This window comes from Esox lucius, chromosome 3, assembly GCF_011004845.1.
Source record: "Esox lucius isolate fEsoLuc1 chromosome 3, fEsoLuc1.pri, whole genome shotgun sequence".
Lineage (NCBI taxonomy): Eukaryota > Metazoa > Chordata > Actinopteri > Esociformes > Esocidae > Esox > Esox lucius.
In genome coordinates, this window is record NC_047571.1 from 31896605 (window position 1) to 31923323 (window position 26719).

General features: G+C 44.3%; 3 protein-coding genes across 5 annotated transcripts in view; 1 reads left to right on the top strand and 2 right to left on the bottom strand.

Annotated features, from left to right (window-relative positions):
• Positions 1 to 1586: 1586 nt before the first annotated feature.
• On the top strand, positions 1587 to 18602 carry si:dkey-181m9.8. 2 transcript variants are annotated; one of them, XM_010895552.3, is made up of 21 exons: positions 1587 to 1986; positions 2555 to 2645; positions 2859 to 2924; positions 3046 to 3212; positions 3568 to 3716; positions 3984 to 4057; positions 4687 to 4857; positions 5671 to 5775; positions 6488 to 6745; positions 9217 to 9308; positions 9486 to 9668; positions 10681 to 10866; positions 11627 to 11725; positions 12474 to 12563; positions 12706 to 12820; positions 13635 to 13753; positions 13986 to 14099; positions 14421 to 14487; positions 15733 to 15820; positions 15993 to 16161; positions 16694 to 18602. In XM_010895552.3, exons 1-21 carry the CDS (start codon positions 1942 to 1944, stop codon positions 16850 to 16852), a joined length of 2607 nt encoding a protein of 868 aa, XP_010893854.2. In that variant the 5' UTR covers positions 1587 to 1941; the 3' UTR covers positions 16853 to 18602. The 2 variants fall into 2 exon arrangements, with proteins under 2 accessions (XP_010893854.2, XP_010893862.2); XM_010895560.3 differs by lacking the exon at positions 11627 to 11725.
• A 485-nt stretch (positions 18603 to 19087) lies between these two features.
• On the bottom strand, positions 19088 to 22649 carry impa1 (inositol monophosphatase 1). The gene is made up of 9 exons (XM_010895570.3): positions 22567 to 22649; positions 21857 to 21955; positions 21637 to 21770; positions 21262 to 21366; positions 21038 to 21083; positions 20759 to 20867; positions 20161 to 20269; positions 19748 to 19899; positions 19088 to 19536 (listed from the first exon to the last, which is right to left on the bottom strand). Exons 2-9 carry the CDS (start codon positions 21917 to 21919, stop codon positions 19415 to 19417), a joined length of 840 nt encoding a protein of 279 aa, XP_010893872.1. The 5' UTR covers positions 21920 to 21955; positions 22567 to 22649; the 3' UTR covers positions 19088 to 19414.
• A 1627-nt stretch (positions 22650 to 24276) lies between these two features.
• Positions 24277 to 26719, bottom strand: part of fbxl7 (F-box and leucine-rich repeat protein 7) — a 39908-nt gene continuing 37465 nt past the window's right edge. For both annotated transcript variants that reach the window (XM_029119049.2, XM_029119048.2), the window contains exon 4: positions 24277 to 25990. In XM_029119049.2, the coding sequence (XP_028974882.2) occupies positions 25254 to 25990 (737 nt within the window). In that variant the 3' untranslated portion in view covers positions 24277 to 25253. The remainder of the gene's footprint in view (positions 25991 to 26719) is intronic.

The following is a 26719-nucleotide window of genomic DNA, read 5'->3' on the forward strand; positions in this document are numbered from 1 at the left end:
AGGGTGTACCCCATTACCCCCATTTCGCTACAGTACACATTGATAGCTCAGTGCTGTCTTCGGTGCTCTTTGTCGTTAAATAAACAGTGGGCTCCATTCGGGCAGAACAACATAATATGTTGGGGGGGGGTTGCGTAGAGAGATTCAGCGGATGAATCATGCATTTTGTGGGTTGCTTAAACCAACGAGAAGTCTTAGCGATGGGCCTGGGTAACTGGGCTGTTACTGAAAGAAAACAATCCAGGACAAGCCAAGGTTAAAGTGACACGGCCTAGACCGGCCAGAGCCATCTAGGAACAAAATGTTATTACTTTCTGAGTTTATTACCGGACCAAGTTCTCACGATTTGATCTGTGAATGACTTCTCCTAAAACGGCGGTCCACTGGGGACTGTCGGCTGGGTCCACATTTCTGAAACCTCATCCAGAACGTGCCCTCTACACCTGTGACCGGCTCCCCAACTGTGCCACCCTCCCTAAATAGGGCCCTGCTTTGGACCAGGGCCCCATACACGAGGCCTGGTTGACAGCACACTAGCACACTACACAGGGAACAGGGAGTGATTTGGAAGTCCACCGTGGGCTCGGGGAGAGTCACCTTCACACCAAAATCCTAATCACACTCAGCTGGGCAGATAGTGTCATCAGCCAGAGACACAGCCCACCCCTCCATCCTCCCACTCTCGGCACTAACAACTCTGTGAAGAATTAATTTGTTTCACCTCTGTCTCTATCACCCATATACTGTCCCTGTCTCTCTCTCTCTGCCTCCCAATCACTCTCTCCGTGGTCCGTCTGTTTCCCTTCCTCTCTCTTCTTATCAGCACTGTCTCTACGTGGCGTTTCTGCATCGATCACCTCTGGTAGGTGCGATATGTCATATGTTTGACCAGCAGAAGTGGCGTTGCCTTACAGGCCACTATCAACATTGAATGTCAATATTATGCATACATATATGTTTTCCTCGTCAAAACCACAGGCTGGGAAGCCTCCTGTATTAAATAGACCCACCACTACAGGGAAACTCTGCCTCCCCAGGTAACTGAAGCTAGCAATAAAAACAGATTAAATACAATCAAACAGAATAAAAGAATGGCTTACCCGCAGGTATGAGGACTGAAGAATGCGTGACTGACATTTCTATAATTGTGTATTTTGTTCTTGCAGCGCGTTATTTTGTTAGTTTATTGTAGGCTATTTCTCGTCACCCGGTGATATGATCGTTATGGTACGTCTATGATAAAACTGTGATAATTGGTTTATTGGTGTTGAGGTGATTCCTCTAGGTTTTGCGGCAGGTCAGAGCGGCTGTTTAATGGAAGAAATGTTCATGCAAATGTAGTGATGATGTATTTTAACGACATGGCAGGCTAAATGGTTTTAAATGATGGGTTACTACAAAGTCTTGTGTGCTATCATACGGTCGACATGACGGTAGCCCTCAGAAAATTCACATTTAGTGGATTGTGCTTTTTATGGAGAGCTGTAGCACTGTCACGATGTCTTCAAAAGGACTTGGAATTTGAGATCTAATACTGACCTCTAGTGTAGACAAATAAGAATGGGAACGTGTCAGCTGTATTGTGACCGGACAGTGTTGAGGTTTGATAACGTCTGGAACCTCATGCAATAGTCCTTCTTTTGGCCCAAGAGCAACCCCGAAGCAAGTGTTTCACTGGCAGCAATGATGATATCCACCCAAATATTTACAAGCGTGTTCAGTACGTCATATTTCAGCAAGATCTTTTTTGTGTGCTGCGCGCTGTCATTCAAGACTACGCCATGCACTTTTGCGTACTGTTAATGCGCGGTTCTCGATGACGTAAAAAAACCCAGAAACAACTTCATTGCAGGATTAGTAGTGTCAGATTTTGTTGTCTAATTTTTTAATGTCGATTCACAATGTCACCTTTCCTAAGATTAAAAGGGTGAAATATTAAAGATGCCTAGGGTCCCAGGAAACCTTGAGTATGAAACACTGACCGAGGTAAGAAGAAAAACACCCTTTAGAAACTAGGTTAGCTGCTCAATAATCTTGCTAGCTACATTACTGTAGCCTCTTAGCAAAGTTAGCTAATTACTGTACGGTTAGGTATGCGTGGTAGCCTAATGTGCACGAACGTTGGGCTAGACGTTGTTAGCTAATTAGTTAGCTGCCTAAATCCCATTGACAACAAAGTTTGGCTTGCTGGTTAAGCTAGCAAGCAATGTCTGTTCCGCAAACAAGTCAACTGTTTGTTAGTCACTCCCAATTTTCTGGAGCTCTGCATCGCATCTTCAGTGTCCTGACTTCATGGGTTACAATTTAGTTGTCGCTGAAACTTGGGCCAAAATAGCTAGCTTCTTTTAGAAACGTAGCTAGCTACAGAAACCATCAAAGGCTGCCATGCATTTAGTCAGGTGCTTTAGCAGCCAACAGTCATGTAAACAAAATGCTTCCTGGAAACAGGTGGACAAGGAATCATAGAGCCAATTATTGTTGTGTCTAGTTTTTACTGAATTCCTTTCATGTGTGCTGTTTCTGATTCGACACCAACCTCTTCACTGTTTTTCAGTGTAAGTACAGCTTCCCTGGGGAAGTTGTGAGCGATATTAAGAGTGCCACAGCCACATATGGAGACCTGCGTACATATGTGGACTTCTACTGTAAGTTAACAGATTATAACAGGTTACAAGCATAAGTCATAACATTTCTATTGGTAATGATTCTGCGTCACTCCAAAATGCCTGTTAGACATTGTGTGGCTGATGCACTACGTACTAGCTCTTGTCTCCAGACAAGACCAGCTTGTTCGACGGATTGACAGACTGCGACATAAGATGCAGTATCTTGACAGTATTTATTCCTGTCTCAACCAGGTTTTCCCAACAAGGAAAGGAAGAGACTAGTTTTCTTGGGGGGCACTATTCCGGTTCAGCTCGATGGTAATCTGACGGGGCTAACAATGACTAGATTGTTTAGTAGATTAACTCAGAGAACCTTTTTTGCGTATGCCACTCCCCTGTTATTGAAGTGACCCAATGAAATAATTTGTTGTTCGTGCAGGCCACACGTACAATATCCCAGTGTGCATCTGGCTCCACGAAACCCACCCTCAGAGCCGGCCGAGATGCTATGTCTGTTCCTCCGCCTCCCTGACCATCAATCCCAGATGCCCGTACGTGGAGGCCTCAGGGCTGGTGACCTTGGACTGCCTCACCAATTGGAACAGCGTACGCTAACAACATTTCTTACAGTGGGCTGCTATTGGTTTTAGTAGCGCTTGGTGAAGGTTTTGATGTATTTTTTTTCCCCATTTTGAAAAAAAGCCATAATTAGGGTTAGCGTTAGGCCTTACTGGTTTTTAGGGCATTAGGTCGAGGGTTCATTTTATGCATTAATGTCAGGTTACTGAGGTTAAGGTTAGGTTAGGGTTAGAATTAGTTTGATTAGAATATTTTAAGGGCAACAAACATTGGTGTCCCATATAGATAGCTGAGAAAACACGTGTCGGCCCCAAGTGTTTTCAGGTGTTGATGATCAATGTCATTTCCTGGTTTGTTAGACATGCTGTGTTTTGATTGGCAGGGGCTGAGCAACCTGTCAGTGCTCATCACAGAAATGAGGTCCGCATTTCAAAAGGAAACGCCCCTCTACGCTGCATATCCAGTCAGAGCTCAGAAACAGCCTGCTGCAGCACGTTCCGGCGTGCCCACAGAGTCTTCAGACCCTGGCAGGTAAACTGAGACTTTCTTGGCATCGCAGACCGACAGGACCCAGGACTTGGGTGGCGCTGCGGTCTGATATGTCATGCCCGGGTTGTGTTGCGCGCCGAGTAGGAAGTGCTGTTGGGCCGTCGACCTCACTCGGTCTGGGGCGTTAATCAAAGGGGTGAATGTGAGCGACCGGTGTCCGTTACCGAATTGGGTTGTATTACGTTGAGCTGTCAGTTAGGAGTGATCATTGATGCCTCCAGTTCATTGCCTGTGTGCCTCCCTTTTTAGCCGGCCTCAACTAAACACCTCCACCCCAAAGGCCAGGCGCTCCTCCATCCCCTCCGCCCTCACCACGGAAACAGGTGAGCCTTCTCCGTGTTTTGAGTAGGGCCGTCCGAAATGTTTTCGGATGCTTATGGACTTTAAAACGTATTTTAGAGGAGTCCACATGCCCGGCCATCTTGGTTGTTGCTCTCGCTGTGATAATGTGAAGGGTAGGGGTAAGGCCCGCCCCTTGTGGATCTGGATTTGTTTGGTTATTATTGAGTCTGAAACAGATATATGGGTGAGTCAAAGGGCAGTGGGCTGGATTCAAACCTGTGTCGATTCCGGTATATGTGTGATGCATTCGAAGGACAACAATCTAAAACCGATGGGCTTTACTTTATTTATTTATTTATTTATTTATTTTAGGTATGTTGCTGAAACTACACAATAGGTTGCTTGTCGGCCAACCCACGTCCCTTTTCATTCTCACGATCATGTATTACGACGTGAATGTTAACATTACTTATTGGATGCTTTAATCCAGAACGCAACTGTTTAGAGCCTTGCTCAAGGACAGAACAACTGATTTTCTACTTTTCAAACCAGATCATTTGAGGTTACTGACCCTACACTCTAGCCACTCTGCGGCTAAACCCTTCTAGTGAACTGCCCACATTTGGTTTCATTTCCCTTTTTAACAGTGTGTGATTTGTTCTCCTCCTAGCTCTGCTCAGGAGTTTAAAGTCCAGCCAGTCAGGGCCTCTCAGAGAGTCTGGACCAGGTGTAAGGCGGTCCTACACGGAGGAGCTGCTCAGTATGGGAATCACCTTTGGCGCACCAGTGGAGGTCCAGTCTCCCTTCTCCTCCACCAACCCCTTCATCACTACTGCCTCAGGTAGACCCACACCAATCTGGGACACACTGAATGGATAGAGATGGATCTTCCTGCATTTCAGGAGAGAGGAGGACCCAGTATATGACAGTGTAGTGGGACCCAGTATATGACAATGTAGTAGGACCCGGTATATGACAATGTAGTAGGACCCAGTATATGACAATGTAGTAGGACCCAGTATATGACAATGTAGTAGGACCCAGTATATGACAATGTAGTGGGACCCAGTATATGACAATGTAGTAGGACCCAGTATATGACAATGTAGTGGGACCCAGTATATGACAATGTAGTAGGACCCAGTATATGACAATGTAGTAGGACCCAGTATATGACAATGTAGTAGGACCCAGTATATGACAATGTAGTAGGACCCAGTATATGAAAATGTAGTAGGACCCAGTATATGAAAATGTAGTAGGACCCAGTATTTGACAATGTAGTAGGACCCAGTATATAACAGTGTAGTGGGACCCAGTATATAACAGTGTAGTGGGACCCAGTATATGACAATGATGGGCTAGTTTTCTAGGGAGAGGTTAGGGCTAGTCATGTACTATGACACATATTTGGTGGAGTTTGAAAGTTCCAGGACTGGGTTTACACATTTTTCAGGAAAACCGATAACTGTAGAAAAGCTATATGACACTCCGTCACTAACAGGTGTTGTACCAACCAATACAAACCATATACAAATAATTCAGCTTTGAATCTGTTGAGGACTTTATGGTACTAACTGAAAGGTATATTTGTTCTCTGGTATTAGTCAATCAGTACCTCATTATCTGCCATTACATTTTTCTCATATCACAGTGCCAACTACCGCCCCCATGGGTGATGAGGACATGAACAACCTGTTCAAGAGCCTGCAGCTGGAAAATGTTGTCAATATTTACCAGCTCACCGCCAAAGAAAGAGGTAAGCAGAAACTGAATCTAGTGCGCAGAAAGTTAATTCATTAATTCATATTCACCCACCCTCCTATAGAAACCTAATGGATACTGTAAGCCAAGTCTGAATCAGGAAGAGAGGACTAAAAGAGTGTTCTGTCCCTCCAGGACTGGTCGAATCACTGTGCCGTGGGCCAGTTAAAAGAGCATTGATGTGTGTTCCCAGCACATTGTATTTAGTTGTTTATTATGGAGAAGTTTATCAACAGTCAGTGTCCTTTACAGCAGCACAAGCTACTTTCTTTCAGGTAACAAAATGGCAGCTGTTGTGTGCAAGGCAACAGAAACCTGATTTCCTCTCTAAATCAGTCCAAATCAGATTTAATTCATAAAAACCTTTTTACATCAACTGTTGTCAAAAAGTGCTTTTACAAATGCCCAGCCTTAAACCCCCAAGAGCAAACAACAACAGGATTGCTGCACGGTGGCTAGGAAAAGCTCTCTAATAGGGTCGAAACTTAGGAAGAAACCTAGAGAAGAACCAGATCCTGAGAGGTGGCCTGTACTCTTCCGGATGAACATTTTAAGAGTACAAATTGCACTAATTGTAGTAATCCATTGCTCATGAACGTAGGCAAGAATGAGAAGCAGAAACGTTTCAGCACTGAACGAACAAACTAAATGACACGGTGCTTCACCTTATTAATTCTGACCCAACGCCCACACTTTTTTCCGCCCAGGTCCGACGCAGGTAGGAGGAGGAGACAGTGGAGGTGGCGACCTAGCCAACGGCCCCGAGGTCACTGGCCCGGTGGACGACCGGCACCGCATCCTTGTGAGCCGGCTTCCCCGGGGCCAGTCCCCCAGTCACGTGAGGAATAAGCTCACCCTCTACTTCCAGCGCAGGAGCAATGGTGGAGGGGAAGTGCTGGATGTGACCTACCCTTACCCCCCGACCCAGGCCGACCAGGCCTTGGTCACCTTTCGCAGTGTCACGGGTGGGTAGAGAATGGTCGTATAGATGTGGAGGGTTAAAGGGGAGGACACCATATAGATGTGGAGGGTTGAAGGGGAGGACACCATATAGATGTGGAGGGTTGAAGGGGAGGACACCATATAGATGTGGAGGGTTGAAGGGGAGGACACCATATAGATGTGGAGGGTTGAAGGGGAGGACACCATATAGATGTGGAGGGTTAAAGGGGCGGACACCATATAGATGTGGAGGGTTAAAGGGGAGGACACCATATAGATGTGGAGGGTTGAAGGGGAGGACACCATATAGATGTGGAGGGTTGAAGGGGAGGACACCATATAGATGTGGAGGGTTAAAGGGGAGGACACCATATAGATGTGGAGGGTTGAAGGGGAGGACACCATATAGATGTGGAGGGTTGAAGGGGAGGACACCATATAGATGTGGAGGGTTGAAGGGGAGGACACCATATAGATGTGGAGGGTTAAAGGGGAGGACACCATATAGATGTGGAGGGTTGAAGGGGAGGACACCATATAGATGTGGAGGGTTGAATGGGAGGACACCATATAGATGTGGAGGGTTAAAGGGGAGGACACCATATAGATGTGGAGGGTTAAAGGGGAGGACACCATATAGATGTGGAGGGTTAAAGGGGAGGACACCATATAGATGTGGAGGGTTAAAGGGGAGGACACCATATAGATGTGGAGGGTTAAAGGGGAGGACACCATATAGATGTGGAGGGTTAAAAGGGAGGACACCATATAGATGTGGAGGGTTAAAGGGGAGGACACCATATAGATGTGGAGGGTTAAAGGGGCGGACACCATATAGATGTGGAGGGTTAAAGGGGAGGACACCATATAGATGTGGAGGGTTAAAGGAGAGGACACCATATAGATGTGGAGGGTTAAAGGAGAGGACACCATATAGATGTGGAGGGTTAAAGGGGAGGACACCATATAGATGTGGAGGGTTAAAGGGGAGGACACCATATAGATGTGGAGGGTTAAAGGGGAGGACACCATATAGATGTGAAGAGATAAAAGGGAGGACACCATATAGATGTGAAGAGATAAAAGGGAGGACACCCTGTAAATGTGGAGGGTTAAAGGTTCAGAATTAACCAATCATATATTAAATAGAAGTCATTACACACCTGTCATCATTTAAAGTGACTCTGATTAATCACAAAGTTCTAGTAGGATTTTCCTGACATTTTCTTAGTTGCATCTCAGAGCAAAAGCCATGGTCCGCTGAGAGCTTCCAAAGCATCAGAGGGATCTCATTGTTGAAAGATATCAGTCAGGACAAGGGTACAAAAGAATTTCCAAAGCATTAGATATATAATGGAACACAGTGAAGACAGCCATCATCAAGTGGAGAAAATATGGCACAACTGACACATTACCAAGAATTGGACATCCCTCCAAAATTTATGAAAAGACGAGATGAAAACTGGTCAGGGAGGCTTCCAAGGGGCAACATTAAAGGAACTGCAGGAATTTCTGGCAAGTACTGGCTGTGTGCTACATGTGACAACATTCTCCCGTATTCTTCAGATGAATGGGCTATGGGGTAGGGTGGCAAGACGGAAGCCTTTTCTTACAAAGAAAAACATCCAAGCCCGGCTGAAGTTTACAAAAACAAACATCAAGTCCCCCAAAAGCACGTGGAAATATGTGTTATGGTCTGATGAAACCAAGATTGAACATTTTGGCCATAATTCCAAAAGGTATGTTTGGTGCAAAAACAACACTGGACATAACCCAAAGAACACCATACCCACAGTGAAGCATGGTGGTGGCAGCATCATGTTTTGGGGCTTTTGGATTAACGTTTTGGAATGGCCCAGCCAGAGCCCAAACCTAAATCTAATAGAACATCTGTGGGGTGATCTGAAGAGGGGTGTGCACAGGAGATTTCCTCACAATTTGACAGATTTGGAGTGCTTTTGCAAAGAAGAGTGGGCAAATATTACCACCTCAAGATGTGCCATGCTAATAGACTCCTACCCCAAAAGACTGAGTGCTGTAATAAAATTTAAAAGGTGCTTCAACAAAGTATTAGTTTAAGGGTGTGCACACGTATGCAACCAGGTTATTGTGAGTTTTTTATTTTTCCCTCTCAAAGATTTCAGTTTGTTTTTCAATTGAATTGTTCATGTTATAGCTCACATTAAAGGTGGAAAAATTTCTGACATGATTTATCTTTGTCTCATTCTTTTACACCACAAGAACCTGGCATTTTAACAGGGGTGTGTAGACTTTTTATATCCACTGTAGATCTGGAGGATTAACACTGCAATATAACAATAATTCTGTACACACAATTTCACCTGTCCACTTTGTCAGTGTTTGGGTAGCAGTGTTTGAAGCCTAGATAGGTGAGAGTTTACGGTGATTTTCTACTGTAATCTGGCTGAAACGGGAGGCAGAGACCACCTGGATAAATAGTTTTTCTTTTGTTAATTTTTGGATCTGCTTTCAGACGCAGAACAGGTGCTCCTGAAGGCAGACCGGATTGTGATTGTGAATGCTCAGCCGTTCATGGTCCAGCTGAAGAGGTTTGACAGAGCACAGGTAGGTAGAGTGGGCATATCTCCCAGTCACGTTGATGCTGCTCTCTGTGTGTGTACCAGGCTGTGAATCTGTTTGTACCGTCCTTGACTTTAGTGAAAACCACCAATATCCCTTAAGTAGAATAGACGCTGAGTGCCATTGCACTGTCTCCTCATCTATTTCATTTGTCTTTTTGAGGTGCCACCCGGTGTCCCCAGCGACAAAGCGGACATCTTTCAGAGCTTGCTGTCTCTGGAGGGGCGGAGCTTCAGCCCGACCGACGTGGAGGAGGCGGTGAAGTCTTGCCGGGACTTTCCCACGGCCCTGAAGTACCTTTCTCACGAATGCCCCATCTGCCGTGAGCAGGTGTCTTTCAGCAAGGTGGGTGAGAGTTTGGGGCCCGGTTTGAATACTGTGCCTCCTTTCTTCTAAGGTGGATTCAGCATTTGAAACCGTTAAAAGGATCCTCCTGTCCCTGTGGGACGGGGTTAGAGAAATATTCCCACTCAGATTGACAGCTAAATGTCCATGATATAAAATCCTTTATATTTGTTAGTTATTTAGTATGTGAGAGCTACATTCTTTACAAGGAAAGGTTTTTGTTTGTTGATAAAACATAAATATCTCAATATATTAATCATACGAGAGTCAAACTCTCGCAGTGAAGTCTGGCATTTAATTTGTTTGGTACACTTCAAGGTATGCCCTTGCGCACTTCCATCTCAAGGTGTTTCAGTTCTTCTGTATCTCTCCCGGTAAGACAAACTAGTTCAAACTTTCAAGGTCGCAATCTGCGTGCCTAGAACTATGTCTTGAAACTCGAGAGGAGTAGTTACACATTCTGTTGCAACCTCCTTGCTTGTACTGGAACAAAGGCATCTCACAAACTCACAGAAAACCATCTCTAAAGCCAACTCGGGATAGTATATGCATAGTATGTGTAGTGGGTAGCTTTGCTTTGAAAGGGCCATTTCTGTTTGACAACAGTTTAACCATCATTTTCATATGGCGTTTTAGGACCTTTTGGTTGTTAGCATGTTGCGTGCGCAAATGACATCAAAACTAAACACACCCTCATCTTCCAGAGACTCTCCGCGTCTAACCAGGACCCTTACGAGTTAGTAGCTTCAACCATTTGGTTATGGCCATTTGTTTATGGGATGACGGCCACTGACAACTCAGAAATAGATCATAAAAAATGGTGTGCAACTCGTAGGAACACAACGGGAGTAAGGTGACACCACGTTCAAGTCACGCCCGTGTGAATTTGAGCTTGTTTTGGGAGTTATACGGTTCCATGATAATTATAACAACAGAAGAGCTTAGGAGTCAGGAACCACACTGTCGAGTTTAGAGGAGTGAGACGTCCCCCTCCCCTCGTCCTCCCCCCTAGATCATCACCATGACCCACTGCCCCTGTGCCTTCTGCGAGAGCTGCTTCAAGGCCTACTTCTCCCAGGTCATCAAGGAGAAGAGCATCACCCATGTGGTGTGTCCCCTGTGTGGCCAGCCGGACGTGCGTCAGGGCCAGGGGGGCGTGGAGGTGATCATGGACTACTTCAGCCTGCTGGACACCCAGGTCAGTCCATGTTCCAGTTCTCCTTCTTCAAGCACTCCCTGATAGCATGTTGGGCAAAAAAAAATTGAAATAAAAAATAAACATTTGTGAGTGGAGAACAGGAAAAACCAACAGGTCAGTGAGAGCCGGAATCAAGGCGATCAAATACTTATGTCATGCAATAAAATGCAAATTAATTATTTAAAAATCATACAATGTGATCTTATGGATGTTTGTTTTAGATTCCGTCTCTCACAGTTGAAGTGTACCTATGATAAAAACTACAGACCTCTACATGCTTTGTAAGTGGGGAGACACTGCCGATTTTGCAGGTTATCAAATACTTGTTCTCCCCACTGTACGCTAGAGCCATCTGGAATCTGATGATGCCATCAGACATTCAGCGATGCTTCCATTCAAATCAATGATTCTTCTGCTATGCTGCTATTGCATTCACAGTGTGTCACTTTCAGTGGCAGCTTCCAAGCGTCACGAATCGCAGAGGGTCAATGCAAATGCAATAAAAGTACCGTTTCTGCTGTAGAGTGTAGAGGGCAAAGCAATGCAGCGCTTCGAATGCATCTGCCCTGTGAGACAGATCGTTTTTGTCACCTACGTAGTGTTCTGGTAGTATGACTAAAATAAACCCAAAACTTTTGGTTTATTTTAAGAAATGGTGGTCGAAACCAGTTTTCTCAGTCCTGGTTTTTAGGACCGTAGTCTTTGGGATCTCACCCTCATGTTCCAATTTTGACAGTCTTCTGATGATCTTCCCTGTCAGATCAGACACTATCTGGGCCCTCAGATCCACGAGTTGTTCCAGAGGAAGCTCAGAGACCAGGCCCTGCAGGAGATGCCCAACTTCCGTTGGTGTGCTCATGTAAGACCCATGTTTCCCCCCCGGTACTGCTGACCCGTGTCTCCCCCCCTGGTTCTGCTGACCCGTGTCTCCCCCCCTGGTTCTGCTGACCCGTGTCTCCCCCCCTGGTTCTGCTGACCCGTGTCTCCCCCCCTGGTTCAGCTGACCCGTGTCTCCCCCCTGGTTCTGCTGACCCGTGTCTCCCCCCCTGGTTCTGCTGACCCGTGTCTCCCCCCCTGGTTCTGCTGACCCGTGTCTCCCCCCCGGTTATGTGCATCGTATGCTTCTATCCCTTCAAATAGTCATGCTTAAAGTTTTGTGCATGTCTAGACATCATGTGTTTGTTAAATGACCCTTTCAGAACGTGACTGGCCTTGTTTTCCCTGCTGAAACCCTTTGGTTTTTGGGTTACAGGTTTTGGGCCAGTTCCATTTCAGTTTGCCATCCATTTAAGAAGTGTCCTATTCGAGTGTCCTATTCTCTTGAAGTGCTTTTCATCTGGAAACATTTAGAATTTGGACTTATACTGACTTGAAATGAACATGGAATTGACTCTAACCCTGGTGTGTGATGTCCTAGCCCTGTGATGACCCTAACCCTGGTGTGTGATGTCCTAGCCCTGTGATGACCCTAACCCTGGTGTGTGATGTCATAGCCCTGTGATGACCCTAACCCTGGTGTGTGATGTCCTAGCCCTGTGATGACCCTAACCCTGGTGTGTGATGTCCTAGCCCTGTGATGACCCTAACCCTGGTGTGTGATGTCCTAGTGCTCCTTTGGCCTTCTACATGAGGCTGACCAGCTCAGGATGGACTGCCCTAGTTGTAAGAAGAGCACCTGCTCCCAGTGCAAGACTGCAGTAAGTATACCACACACACACCACACACACACGCAAACACAATTTATTCTGACATAGTAATGAACTTGCGTTGGTTTAAAGATGAGTAGCAGGCCAAAGCTAAGTGTGTTGGTGTGTTTGTTTGTGTGTGTGTTCACACCAGTGGGCTCCACAACATGAGGGACTTTCCTGTGAGAAGTTCAAAGAGTGGCAACTCCACAACAACCCGGAGTACCAGAAAGCAAGACTGGAGTATGTACTCAGCAGGAATAAAATAGGTATTAACTCACACAGACACAAACTTCCTTCAAGGTTTGTTTTTTTCCACCCCCCGGTTTCTGATGCAAACACCAAGTCTGCCGTCTGTTCTAACATCAAATCCCATTGTGGAAAATGTTTGCGATTTATACAAGTAAAAACTTCTCAGAGTCTGGTATAACAGTTGATTATTTCAAGTTTAATTACGTGGATCCATGGGAACAAGTACAGAGACCAACAGAGTAGTGTCATAACAATTGTTCTGATTACATATTATGGCTTCTAGCTCTTTATACTCCTCCTGTCAGCCCCCAAAATATGATCTCTAATGCTATGAAATACATACAAAACAAGTCGTCATACTAATAGGAAAACAAGATAGAACGCTATACTGTCATGGAAACCATAGTTCTAGGTCAGAGTTAACAGACCTCCTGATCTGCTACCCCTCGTGTCCTACACAAAAGTAAGAATACAGAGCAGACACAGGCAACTTCACCAACTGAACAGAGGTCTGGCGACTTGGATGTGGCCCTAATCACTTCTAAGTACAGGGCATGCTGACCTAGGTCTTCTTCTATACGTGGCAATCATGATCAGTCTAAAGCAACTTCAGGCCTAATCTAAAACAGTTAATTTATTACAGTTAATTTGCAGGATAATGGATAGAATAAGAATAGGGTAATAAATTAATCTTTAACACCATTCATGACACAAACTGTAATGTCCCCCCTGAAAATCTAAACTGTACGACACACTTGACCTTCTGCCTTGAGGAGAAGGACGTTTCACCCATTGGCTCTACTTAACCGCATTCATTTTGGCTCGTTTCAGAGTGTCCGAAATGCAGGTTCGTGTTCTACCTCTCCAAGGGGGGCTGTTTGCATTTCAGGTGCACCCAGTGCCAGCACGACTTCTGTGGGGGCTGCAGCAGGCCTTTCAAACCTGGCCTGGTACGTTTCACATGTAAATCTCAGGTGGAGGTTTACCATTTATTTAACCGCAGGGGAGTACCAGGCGAAAGTTTCAAAGTGATTTAATTTTGTATAGTATGGCAACCGTTTTTGTCTACACCCAGAGATTTTAATCCCACGATTTGCTTTAAGCGGTGAAATATAAAATGGTCCGGAGGGGAACGATCTGGGTGGAATAACAAACTGTCCCTTTAATGAACCACATCTTCAGGAGTGCGGCTTCTCGGCTGACTGTGGGTCCAAGGGGTTACATGCCCATCACCCCAGGGACTGCTTGTACCACCTGAGGGACTGGAACGTGCCCAGACTACACAAGCTGCTCCAGGTAAAACATCTGCTCCCCAGTTCCCCAACACATGACTTTGACCCCGGTGTTGGTCTTCGAGGACGGTGACCTGGGGTGCCCCACTCCATATTTATCCGTGACGACGTGTCGTTGTGACCTTGGACAAGAGCTAACGGAGCAATCTGAGCTTTAACTTCTGGGCGTGAGGAGAATTGTGACCTTTAATGCACTTTGCGGGTTTCAGGCTGGATGTTTAGCAAAAGCACTTTTTGACAACTGCCAATGTAAAAAGGGCTTTATAAAATAAATTTTATTGATTGATTGATTTTGTAACTAATCATTCATTACGCCGTATTTCAGCTTTACAAAGTGCCTCTTGAAGGACTTGTGAAACCCAAAGATGGCCCGGAAAGGTCCAGCTCACAAGGTAGAGTAAAAGCAAACAAGTAGAATCTAACTACATGTCAGTAGAATGAAATTGTTCAATGCTTCTGCCTGATTCTGATTGAACACTGACGTCAAGAAGCATGTTTCATCTCCAATCATTTTGACATACTTTTGTTTATTTATGTGGTTGCTGGTGGTCTCGTGTGTGAATGGTTTTGAGCTATATCACTGTGCCAGTTAGTATCTATTGGGGTCTCGTGTAGCATCCTAGAACGGAAACAAGGAAAGTAACAAGGCAAGCATAGTTTGGACGGCCTGCAATTAGAATGAATGAATGATGTTGCCCTTGCTGGATTCAAACCTGGGTCTCCTATGTGAGATCTATGAACTGTATGGCTTTCATTAGCCAGTAGTAGGCCTACTAGTATCTATTTAATACTTGGAATAGTCGTAAGAATTGAGCAATTGCTATCGAGACTGAAGATGAACTTTGCACTGATAAAGCTATTTCTTTTCATGGCACAACAATGTTCATTTTTCATTCATTCCTGAGTGACATTGATACACTAACTATCAATGTAGTTGACGATAACTGACTTTTTCGTCAAGTGAAAAGACGAGAGAATAATGCAGACTAGATCAGATGTATTGTTTCTCTGCTGGCATATGGAGTAATGCAGACTAGATCAGATGTATTGTTTCTCTGCTGTCATATGGAGTAATGCAGACTAGATCAGCTGTATTTCTGCTGTCATATGGAGTAATGCAGACTAGATCAGATGTATTGTTTCTCTGCTGTCATATGGAGTAATGCAGACTAGATCCGATGTATTTCTGCTGTCATATGGAGTAATGCAGACTAGATCCGATGTATTTCTGCTGTCATATGGAGTAATGCAGACTAGATCCGATGTATTTCTGCTGTCATATGGAGTAATGCAGAGTAGATCCGATGTATTTCTGCTGTCATATGGAGTAATGCAGACTAGATCCGATGTATTTCTGCTGTCATATGGAGTAATGCAGACTAGATCCGATGTATTTCTGCTGTCATATGGAGTAATGCAGAGTAGATCCGATGTATTTCTGCTGTCATATGGAGTAATGCAGACTAGATCCGATGTATTTCTGCTGTCATATGGAGTAATGCAGACTAGATCCGATGTATTTCTGCTGTCATATGGAGTAATGCAGACTAGATCAGATGTATTGTTTCTCTGCTGTCATATGGAGTAATGCAGACTAGATCCGATGTATTGTTTTTCTTACTGTTACTATGTGTCAGGAGCTTGTGTAGTCCTGGAGTACAAAGAGTCAGGCAGAGAGGACCCCTGCAGTCGACCCCCTCTACCTGAATACAACGGTTACTGCTGGTAAGACATGTACATTTCCAACTACATAGGGAGAGGACAATAAATCATTTTCCACTAAATCGTCTTTTGACTGATCCTCTGTAGTGGGAAGAAAAGGATGTGTGATGTGTTATTGTGCTTTTATAGACCAGTTAGTAAGAGAACTACATCTGAATATGTTTGGATTCTCTAGCTTGCACTATAAAGAATGTCTAGTTGAGCTGATCAACGGGAGTCTCGCAGACCCGGCGGCTCTGTACAACATGGCCGAGATAGTTGCCGAGCTGCAGAGGTGGCATGTGCCTGTTCCACAGAGGAACCCTAAGGAACCTGAGGCCCTCTATATGCATCGTCTTAGACAGGTGAGCCACAGGTAGAGAACCCCACCACACTGAACGCCCCAAGAGACTTTTTAACCAGGGTCACACTCTTTTAGGTTCTAGTTTTCCCTTTTTGGGTTTTATCCAGAGGTCTATTGGCACTGCCTCCGGACATGTGCTGCTTCAACAGGGGTTAGAATCCCAACCACTGCTCTTTAAAAAAAAAAAAAAAATAAATAAATAGATTTTCCCAGTGTTCATGTCCATTCAAGCATAAACATGCCTGACAATATGTATGTTGATCTTTTTTTTAAATGTATTTAATGAGAAAGTCCAATCAAATGGAATTTGAATTTTAAGATTTGAAGGAACACTGGATGAGGACCTTATTTGCCTGCTTTAAGGGTCTGTCACCTTTAGGCTGTGATTAAGTTTCAAAAACGTTTCAACTTTGAACGTTTGAAAGAATTATAAAATATATATGTGTGTGTGTGTGTGTTTGTGTGTGTATGTATGTGTATGTTACTTGGAAACACCACCATAATGATGTGTGGTGGTCCTCTCCCTTCACCAGATCCTGACTCAGGAGGTTGGCCTGAAGGACCACAAGCTGCCCCCTGTGAGGGTGAAAGATGACCTTTGCCCTGTGGGGCCCCCCTGGTCTTCTGCTCAGAGCAGCACTCCGAGGCACAACCCAGACAACTCCCAATTGCTGCTGTTTCTCAACGAGTAAGGCGCTGTGAAAGCCTTTGACATTAGGCTTGAAATAAGCCTTGTTCATTAGGGCACATTATGGAAAATGTTCTGAAAAGCAGTGGAAAAACTAAAACGAGCATTCATAGGACAGGTCGGGTAGTGCCTTCTCCTGTTTTTCTGTCTGGTGCTGAGTGAATATTACATTTAGGTTGGTTCCTGGCCTGTCAACTAAAATTACTGCATTAAGAGTTTTATTTTTTTATGCTGTCCTTGATCAAGAGTAATTTATTTGCAGTTTATTCATGACAAACAGCAAAATTGAAGTTAACACTTCAACATAGACAGCATGGTGGCTGTAGACATTACACTCCCACTGTGGCGATCATTATGAGTGATCATTTTACCTATGAAGAATTTAGACCACAAAATGTGAAGTGTATAAACAGGATGTATAATTTCTCCAGCCACAACTACAGTGACATTTTCACTTTCTCTCTGTTGTTCTCAGGATGTCTAAAACAAACAAAATCAGTATTTATTACGTTTAGTTTTAAATGCTTTTGTGACATTTACCTGCATGGAAATTCCTATATACTTTGTGACTAAACTATTACTGAATGATAGGAGCTTCTGGTTAAGCAGAAAGCTATCGGGTGCGATGTGTTATAGTGTGATTATAATGCATTGTACACTTGTTCCAATCACAATAGCCCGATTTGACTGACTTTAACGCTGGTGGTTCGTTAATGAATAATAAGCGTTAAAATCAATAGCCTTTTTGAGTGGATTGACCTTTTACATAATAAAAGCCTTATGATAAGACACGATAAAGGCTCACACATGGTTATAATAATAAGTAATAATATCTGTCAGCTGTTAACCGTCATTTACTCACCACCTCTACCATATTATTACTGAGCACTTTTATTCTTAAACAGGGACTTTTATTCTTAAAGGGGGAAAGCATACATGTGGGAGGAGTCATAGTTGTAAGACCCATCTGCATCTATCTGGAGCTTGAACACTCCTGAATAAGACCCTTTTTTCAGCTGAATAAAATCACACTCATTTTATTATTTTACATGCAGGCTAGCCTTTTTCATAATGGATCTTGTTTCGTAGGCTGACCACATGGTTTGGCTAACTCTGTTAGCACACACCCCCCACTTTGAAGTCCCAAAAGTTTACATTTAAAATCATTTTGGTGACGGTTGAGTTTAGTGTAAGGAGTGGTCTAAGACACTGATATATGATATCACCAGACAAAGGTTTGGGTCAGTTCAAGTGGTTGTGTCTAAACAAAGACAAGGCAGATAGTGTATGGACAAGCCCCGGTCACATTTATCCAAACTCAACCTCATTGTGATTAAGGGAACAATTATCATGGTTGCTTCCTGTTGTACTTCCTGGTGTACCTAGTGCTCTAACTCTGGTATTCACTGCTAGGGTGTTCACCACTCCAGCATTCAGAGGAGCGCTGTTACTTGTGCACCTTGGCTACAATGTGAATATAACGTGTGGGGCAAAACTCCTAGGAACTTACAGATCCGGGGTCAGTTCAGCCTTTTCCCCACTTACAGTTAAGCCTACAACTACTGTGTGAAGCTGATCTTAGATCTGTACTCATGCAGCCCAACGGAGTGAGGGCGTTAGTATCTGTGTTTGTAAAAGATCTGGAAATAGGTGGACATTGTGTTGATTAACACAATCACATCAGTAACTATTATTCTGGTCCTCTGGGGAAGGACAGGTTCTACTGACTACAGTAATAAACTCTTATTTTTCTACTGAGTGTCTCTGTGTCTGGGTTTAGAGGAAAACTACAGCCACGCTGGTCCTGATCGTCTCCATGTGGTGGAAGTGGACACATTTTGACAGGTGTAGATGATTTAAAGAGCCAATGGTGATCAGGTCTTCCTGACCACCTCATGGTACGAATTATTCATTCTAACACAAAGTCATAGTTTGATTTTCTAACTTACAATGCTGTTGCCCTCAAGGCGCTTTAAAACAAAGGTGATAAGGAATTCTTCCGGTTTATGAACTCATCAGCCTGATTGGTGCTTAAAACCAATTTAAAGGCCACACTGCAGAAAGACTAACAACACCACAACAGACCCTTAAAATACAACAATCCTTGTTTCATTTCAGAATTTGGCACTAAAAGTAAGTAACATATATTTTCATCTTTACGAAAGTGTTTGGGTTATTAATAAGCTTTGTTTATGTATGTTTTAGTTGTGTTGTTCAAACACGAAGGACACAAAACAAATTACATTTAGAAAATATTGGTTGCATATAGCTCTAGTCTTTAATTAATTTGGTGATAAATATACAGTACAGATCTCCAGGATTATACTGGCTTAAACATACTTTGTTCCTGGTCAGTTGTACATTAAACAACTTGTAATATTTACATTCTTAAATAAAATCAATTAATGAAACAAAGAATCCTACAACTGTAAATTCAAACGTTTCACTTCAACAATTATGTAAAAGCACTGGTAACTTCAGAAAAATCTAAACTTACAAAACAGACATATTTCTAAGGATATTACAGTAAAAAAAACATTGCCACTTTCCTATTTCACGCTTGTCTCTATGCTGTAGATGCATCATCCCTCAAAGGTGCACATGCATCAATCTGTTCGGAAATCCTTTCAGCAATCATCTTGTTATTTGCAGCAATCACCCTTCTGGACATGAGATCCAGTGGTCCCCCTAGAACATTAACAGTTAATGCAGTATTTTTATTTCATCCATTGTGTTGGTGCGGGCTAAAGCTGGCTGGAGCTTGTAAAGCATCTTTAAAGAGAACTGGAATACAGTTTCTCGTGGCCAGCGGATGTATTCAAGTAAAAGAAATAGCAGTAACAAAAGGACTATGTAGCGCCGCACAGTACTGTGACAGGCACACAGTACCCTGACATACCGTCCACATCCATCAGGACGCCTCCGGCCTCCTCGACGATCACGACCCCGGCAGCGATGTCCCAGCAGTGGATCCCCATCTCGTAGTAGGCCTCCACGCAGCCGGACGCCACCAGGCACATGTTGATGGCCGCCGAGCCCACACCCCGAATCCTAGAACCACAGAGGGGACGATCACTGGAACGACGTTTTGTTTTTTTAAACGGGAAAACGGACACTTCTCATCGGATATTGCCTTTCGGTGCCCGAGTGAACGCAACTGAGGAGATAGGCGAAGGCCACCACTAGCGGGCCGCACGAGGATTTGCAAACGCCACTTAGCGATAGCCCACTTAGCCACGGTGAAAACAGCTCAGCTCATTCTGGGATGTGGTAAAAACCCTTTCTGACGACAAGGTGCCGGGGCATTCTTACCCGTGGACCGGTAGACACAAGATGTTCCTCATGCTGGAGAAGATTTTGTCTACCACTTCAACGTGCCTGTCGGAACCAAACTCCGTTGCAATGATGGACTGGTTGATTTCTGCAATGAGAGGGAGATTCGCCAGTTCAGTGACCCCTGTTCCAGGTGTGTTGAATAGGATGCGACGGAGGGACAGAAGCTTAGACGGAGTTAGAAGAGCAGCGGTTCGGGACTGAATGTTTGTAAATCCCTGTAGGTTGTTACTGAAGACAGACTCAGTCCAGGGCTTGAATTACAATGCGGACCAGAGTAATGGAGTCTAGTAACTTGTGTCTATACTTTGAGTCAGTTGTGACTAATGTGTCAAAACTGATCAAATAAGAGCTTGAATTAAATATATGCAACTTCTGATTAAATAAGATCTTGGTTGGGAAACACTGGTCTATAATTAAGGAGAATTATCGATGAATCAACTCTGTACTCTCCGGTCTCCATGTCCCCTCAAACCCCAGTAGATGAGAGAGCCAGCGACCCCCGGCTGCACTTTCAACCTTCTCCAAAAGGTGCATTAGAAGAATGTGACGCAGAGCTGAAGATTGGACTCTGTACCTTTCTGATCGGACACCTGAAGGGGCTGACCGTTGCAAAAGGCTCCCTTTCCTCGCCTGGCTGTGTACATCTTGTCTTCTATGCAGCTGTACACCACGCCAAACTCCAGCTGAGGACAAACGTGATGCAAAGATACTGTCTTTTATCCCCATTCTGTTAACGAGAAACGTGTCATATTTAATTTTGTCTGTGAATGACTTAGCAGTACGACACATGAAATGTCGCACGAGTTCTCTGGACCGGGCAAAGACATTGGAATGAATAGTAGGAACGTCTAACCTTTTTGTTGACTGCAAAACCAATAGACACTGCAACAAAGGGGTATCTGTGAGTGCCAGGAATTTTAGAAGGACCGTTATAAAGGGCAACCGTTGCTACGTTATGCTGCTACTGTACAATATAATATTAAATACTATTCAGTGGAAACCAGGTGCTTGACTGGACCTGTGACGACACCAAACCGGAACCACATTTAGAGAAAACGCCAAATACTAATGAATTACCCATGTACAAAGTTGGTGGTCCCATCTACCGGATCCACAATCCAAGTCGGACTGTCTGACAGCTTACAGGGCTCGCCGGCTGCCACCGACTCCTCTCCTATGAAGCTGCAAAGCAAGGACAACGGGACGGTGTTCACGGGGCCCCTAACACACAGGAAGACGGCTAAGAGGCCCTGGGGGGGGGGGACAGCCCAGATCTGTGCCGCTCCAGTAGAACACGTTCCAAATGCCACCTGTCGTGGTGCTCTACACAGCGATCAGCTGGGTCTTTGTAACACTGCTGACTGACCTGCAGGGACTTTGTGCTATAAAAAGGCTACAGGAAGTTACAATGCAAATTCAAGGAAAGAGCAAGGCTGTAGTGAGTTGTTGTACCTGTGCGTGGGGAATTTCTCCTTCACGGACTCAAGAATGAGTTTCTCCACCTTTTGGTCAGTCTTGGTGACCAGGTCCACAGAGGAGCTCTTCAGCATCACCTTCATGTCATTCTGTACTGCCTCCCTTACAAGCTGAGGAAGAAAGACGCCGGGTAGAACGTGCACCAAACTCACCCACTCACCCACTCACAGACAGACTCACAGACACAGCCACTCACCGTTCCTGCTGTCCTGGCCAGGGACACTGCATGGTCCATGGCATCCTGCCAGAGATCAGGCATGCTGCTTTGATCCAAAGATTATCCAAGGAATATAACCTTAAAAGGATGCGTTTTTATTACTATATTTTTTTCGGGGGTTGGGGGTAGAACATTACAATAACACATCCAAAGCGGACTGCGCAAAGTCGAAGTGATTACATTTGCAAATTGATAAACTACTCCAGAACTGGGTCAAGGCTGTTTAGCAATGACCTTGAACAAGCAGTGAATTTCATCTGAATAAGGGCAAAGTCCTGCAATTTCCATTTTTCCCGAAGTGTATGACCTTTCTAAAGATAGCATCCCGTACTGTTACTCTGGTACTAAACATACTAGACTCGCGTTTAGTCGAACCAAAACATGTGTAAGGCCAGACTACAAAAAATACGAGATTGCGAACTTTTACAATGAAAAATGTTCCGTTGCTAATGTTTTCTGAATATACAAGCGATTTACAGTGGCTACTCATCTGATATAAAAATGAATATTAGTGGTCCTGCGCTCGTGAACCATGCAACATGTTCTGTACATCTGCGATTGGGTTCAACCCGCTAAGATGTTGAGCTATCTGTGTGTAAATATTCTATCATAAAATCTAACACAACATGACACAAAATACTCAAAATATTATAACTAGGAATCATCACAAAAGACACAAATTATCTCACCGAATTTAGATTGAGTCTGAGCTGTGGAAAAGTCAGTAAGACGCTACATCCGCAGTGAAGTCTTCTTCTGATGATTGGTTAGGTTTCCAAAGACAAACGACAAGTATGTACTGCCGCTTAGTGGCCAGTTAAGCACCAGTACACTATTTTGGAGCGAAAATACAATAATCCTTAGTCAAGTTGATAATTTACCGAGGCATTGGTACATGAAGTGTAAACTCTGAATTTGCTCAAATTCTGGTTTGACAGAGTTCGCGATGTTGACTAATCCAGCTTTCTGGAAGTCCCTGTGGAAAAGGTCGGTAGTGATGTGAATTTAAGTCTCTGACATGATGTAGGACTTGAGTTCCCCGCAATCAACCAGTAGGTGACAGGGTTTTATAGATTTTGGGAGTACGTATGTGATGGACGTCTGGGGGGATGTTATACAGTAACTGCAGAAGAAAGATTTGTATTTCTATATATTGACCTTAGATAAGCAATCATAAATAATAATGTATTACATATGTATATATAACATAATTAGTTGGTGTCTATGCTGCACTGACATGCTATACTAAACTTTTAAACGTCAACATTTTCAAAATCTTTTTGTATGGCTCGTGAGTTAGCACATTTCCTAGTTTAGACAAGACACAGTATTTGTGTAAAGGTGGCAGCAATGTTGACCACATAATGTTCAACAGGAGACCATGTTCTGCATTGTGTGATTCAAGTTCAATTCATCATGGTGTTACACTTAGCCTATAGAAACACCATCTGATACCTGGCAATATTTGTCAAAGCCGTTGTCATGGTAGAACATTACAGAATGTTCCATCCCCTAGTAGCATTGCACAATGCAAATGTAAGGCACTTGAATTCATTCTCTTCACTTTGCTCTACTGTGTCTCCAATAACCCGGATTCAATCTGAAATTGCAAGGTGGAGGAAACAGTGGATGGGTGTAAGACCCTCATTTACACATCTACATGTCTTGGTTGGGTCACAGGCCTAATCTGGTCTTTAGGTGTGGTCCAGGCTAGCTGTTTGTGATCTGGTCTTTAGGTGTGGTCCCGGCTAGCTGTTTGTGATCTGGTCTTTAGGTGGGATCCTGTTATCTGTTTGTGATCTCATCATTAGTTGTGGTCCTGTTAGCTATCTGTGATCTCATCATTAGTTGTGGTCCTGTTAGCTGTCTGTGATCTCATCATTAGTTGTGGACCTGTTATCTATCTGTGATCTCATCATTAGTTGTGGTCCTGTTAGCTATCTGTGATCTCATCATTAGTTGTGGACCTGTTAGCTGTCTGTGATCTCATCATTAGTTGTGGACCTGTTAGCTGTCTGTGATCTCATCATTAGTTGTGGACCTGTTAGCTGTCTGTGATCTCATCATTAGTTATGGACCTGTTAGCTGTCTGTGATCTCATCATTAGTTGTGGTCCTGCAAGCTGTCTGTGATCTCATCATTAGTTGCGGTCCTGATAGCTGTCTGTGATCTCGTCATTAGTTGTGATCCGATTAGCTGTCTGTGATCTCAACATTAGTTGTGGTTCTGTTAGCTATTTGTGATCTCATCATTAGTTATGGTCCTGTTAGCCTGTTACTGTAGCTGTCTGTGATTTCATCATTAGTTGTGGTCCTGTTAGCTGTATGTGATCTGGTCATTTAGGTGCAGGCATATTCTGTGATGTGTACTCAAAGAGATAAAAGACTCAGGCAATCCTCTGTAAGAACATTCATTATTTTATTCCACTTGTGTCTTTAAACCAAACCAATACAAAGAGGCTGGTGATCGTACTTGATCTAGTGATTGTCTGAGCATAGTTAGAACGTGGTACAAAATTATTTTACAAAATGGCACTGGACATTGAATACCCAATAACAAACCCCCAAAAGACCAAATACACAATGGTAGGATTGTCCACCATTTAAACCACAGAAGAATGGCATGTAAACATTGAATAACAACAAAACACTTTTTTCTCAATAATTTTAAGCTTTATATGAAAGGGAACAAAAAAACATGACTTTAGCCTTTAGGTTCACATTAGCCAAATGTGGTTCTTTAAGTGAACAGAAATATTAGCTTGTATTAGTTAACTCATTGGCCAGGAATGTGCTCACCTCTCTACAGCCAAGAGTAAAACCATACTGTTAGTTTGAACAAGGGTTGTTCTGTTGTCGTAAGTTAAGAAGAAATTGACTAATGTTCTATCATATGTGCATGTGAACCATACAAGCAACAACTTCATCAAAACATCTGATGTAAACAATTTGCTACTAAACTCAACTGTACAGCCTCTATACAATGTATGCAATTATTGGAGTAATTGAAAACCCCTTCAGTGGACTGTCAAACATCAACCTGACACAAATAAGATCATTACTCGTAATTACATTTCAACTTCCATTTTAACTTCATGCCCGACAGAATACTGCTGAGAAAACTGCGAAAACCCTTAGAGGTGGGTTGCAATTTTGTTCTAATGAAAATATAACTGTTTCATTATATGTAATTAAAGTTGTCGTGCTTAAATCGGATCCCTTTTAGACTTAAAATGTGCTTAAAACAAAACAAAAAAATCTGAAAGTTGGACAGTTTGTAGTGAAAATAACTTAGACGTTATGAGTTCTATGAAAACAACTAGGGTAGATTGTCACGTGCATATTTCAGGGGTTTTCTGACCCCGCCCGCCACCCCCTCAGAAGAAGGCGGGGTTTGTATGCTCGATGACGCAACGCTTGCAGTGCCGCTTCACGAAGCGCAGCGCCTCCAGGGGCGCGTCGCAGTCCTGCACGTTGAGAAGCTGCAGGTCGAAGCAGTTGGCCGCCACCACTTGTAGCCCGCGGCCCGTGATGCTCTCGCAGGACTTGAGACTCAGCCGCTTCAGGTTGAAGCAGTTGAGCGCCAACAGTTCCAGGCCGGCGTCTGACACCAGCGGGCACTTCCCGATGTCCAGCGACTTCAGCTTGGGGCAGCTCTTGGCCAGGTACTCCAGGCCGTGGTCCGTGAGGCCCTCGCAGCCGCGGGCGTTCAGGTAGCGCAGGCGCGAGCAGTACTTGGCGACGTAGCGCACGCCGACGTCCGTGATCCGGCCGCAGTGCGCCACGCTCAGGTAGCGCAGGCGGCCCTCGAGTTTGGCGATCTCACGCAGGCCGAAGTCGCTGACGTAGCGGCAGTCGCTCACGCTGAGCTCGCGCACGGCGGGGCAGTAGATGACCAGGTAGCGGAGGCCCTCGTCGGTGAGGCGCGCGCAGCGCCGCAGGTAGAGGTGGGTGAGCTGCGTGCAGTGGGCCGCAATGGTGTGGAGGCCCTCGTCCTCCAGGGCGAAGCAGTCTGTCATGTCCAGGTAACGGATGGAGATCTGCTGGCCGTGCATCGGGGACAGTTTGAGGGAGACCTCCCGCGTCAGACTGATGCAGGTGACCTTGGAGCAGCCTAAAGAGGAGGAGGGAGGGAGAGTATTTGGGGGTGTTTAGAGAGGGCATCCAAACAAACAAACAAAACTTAAACACTGCAGACCACAAAGCCTAATTTCTTACAGGAGAGTCACAAAATTCAGAGTATCCGTTTTCCTTAGTCCCACTAATTTAATTTTACAGAAAGCACGTAATGTATTCTGCATCCTGTCCAAGCTCAGTTAAGAACACAGGACATTTTTCTGACATTTGTTTACATTTTTTAAAACTAAAACCGCAAGTCTTTGGCATCGGGTTCTGCCACTGATCTGCTTGGCGAACAGAAAGCAGCGGGGCAACATCATGACTAAAGGGTTACTTGTCCGGGTTTTCTGGTTCCCCCGGTTTGCTTGCATTTTTCATGAGAACATGCCGGATGTTTTTAATTGTCACCTAAAACAACATTTCCCCAGGCTCTCTCTTTTCTGAAAAACATGATGCCGTTCAAAGGGATCTCTTCCCCGCCTTCTGCAGCCACGCTGACAGAGGAAATTGGGTACAGCAACGCAGAGATAACAAGAACAACGCTGAACGTTAAATGCTGAGTTAATGATAATAGGTCAGCTGACGATCTCACTATTAGCAGCTGTTGGAAAGCTACGTTTCTGGAGTGGTTGAACACCCAGAGAAGACCTCTGAAATGCAGGGGGGGGGTGTCCAAAAAATGTTTATTGTAGACAGGGTTGGGGGTCAATTCCATTTAAATCCG

What these genes read in the sequence shown, in the direction of transcription:
- impa1 (XM_010895570.3), bottom strand. Translation starts at nt 21,919, where the DNA reads ATGCCTGATCTCTGGCAGGATGCCATGGACCATGCAGTGTCCCTGGCC. An exon ending in TGGCCAGGACAGCAGGAACG is followed by an intron (nt 21,771 to 21,856) that starts GTGAGTGGCTGT and finishes TTTCTTCCTCAG; the next exon opens with CTTGTAAGGGAGGCAGTACA. An exon ending in GAGAAATTCCCCACGCACAG is followed by an intron (nt 21,367 to 21,636) that starts GTACAACAACTC and finishes CTTGCTTTGCAG; the next exon opens with CTTCATAGGAGAGGAGTCGG.
- si:dkey-181m9.8 (XM_010895552.3), top strand. Translation starts at nt 1,942, where the DNA reads ATGCCTAGGGTCCCAGGAAACCTTGAGTATGAAACACTGACCGAG. An exon ending in GCTCCCAGTGCAAGACTGCA is followed by an intron (nt 12,564 to 12,705) that starts GTAAGTATACCA and finishes TGTTCACACCAG; the next exon opens with TGGGCTCCACAACATGAGGG. An exon ending in GGCCTTTCAAACCTGGCCTG is followed by an intron (nt 13,754 to 13,985) that starts GTACGTTTCACA and finishes CCACATCTTCAG; the next exon opens with GAGTGCGGCTTCTCGGCTGA.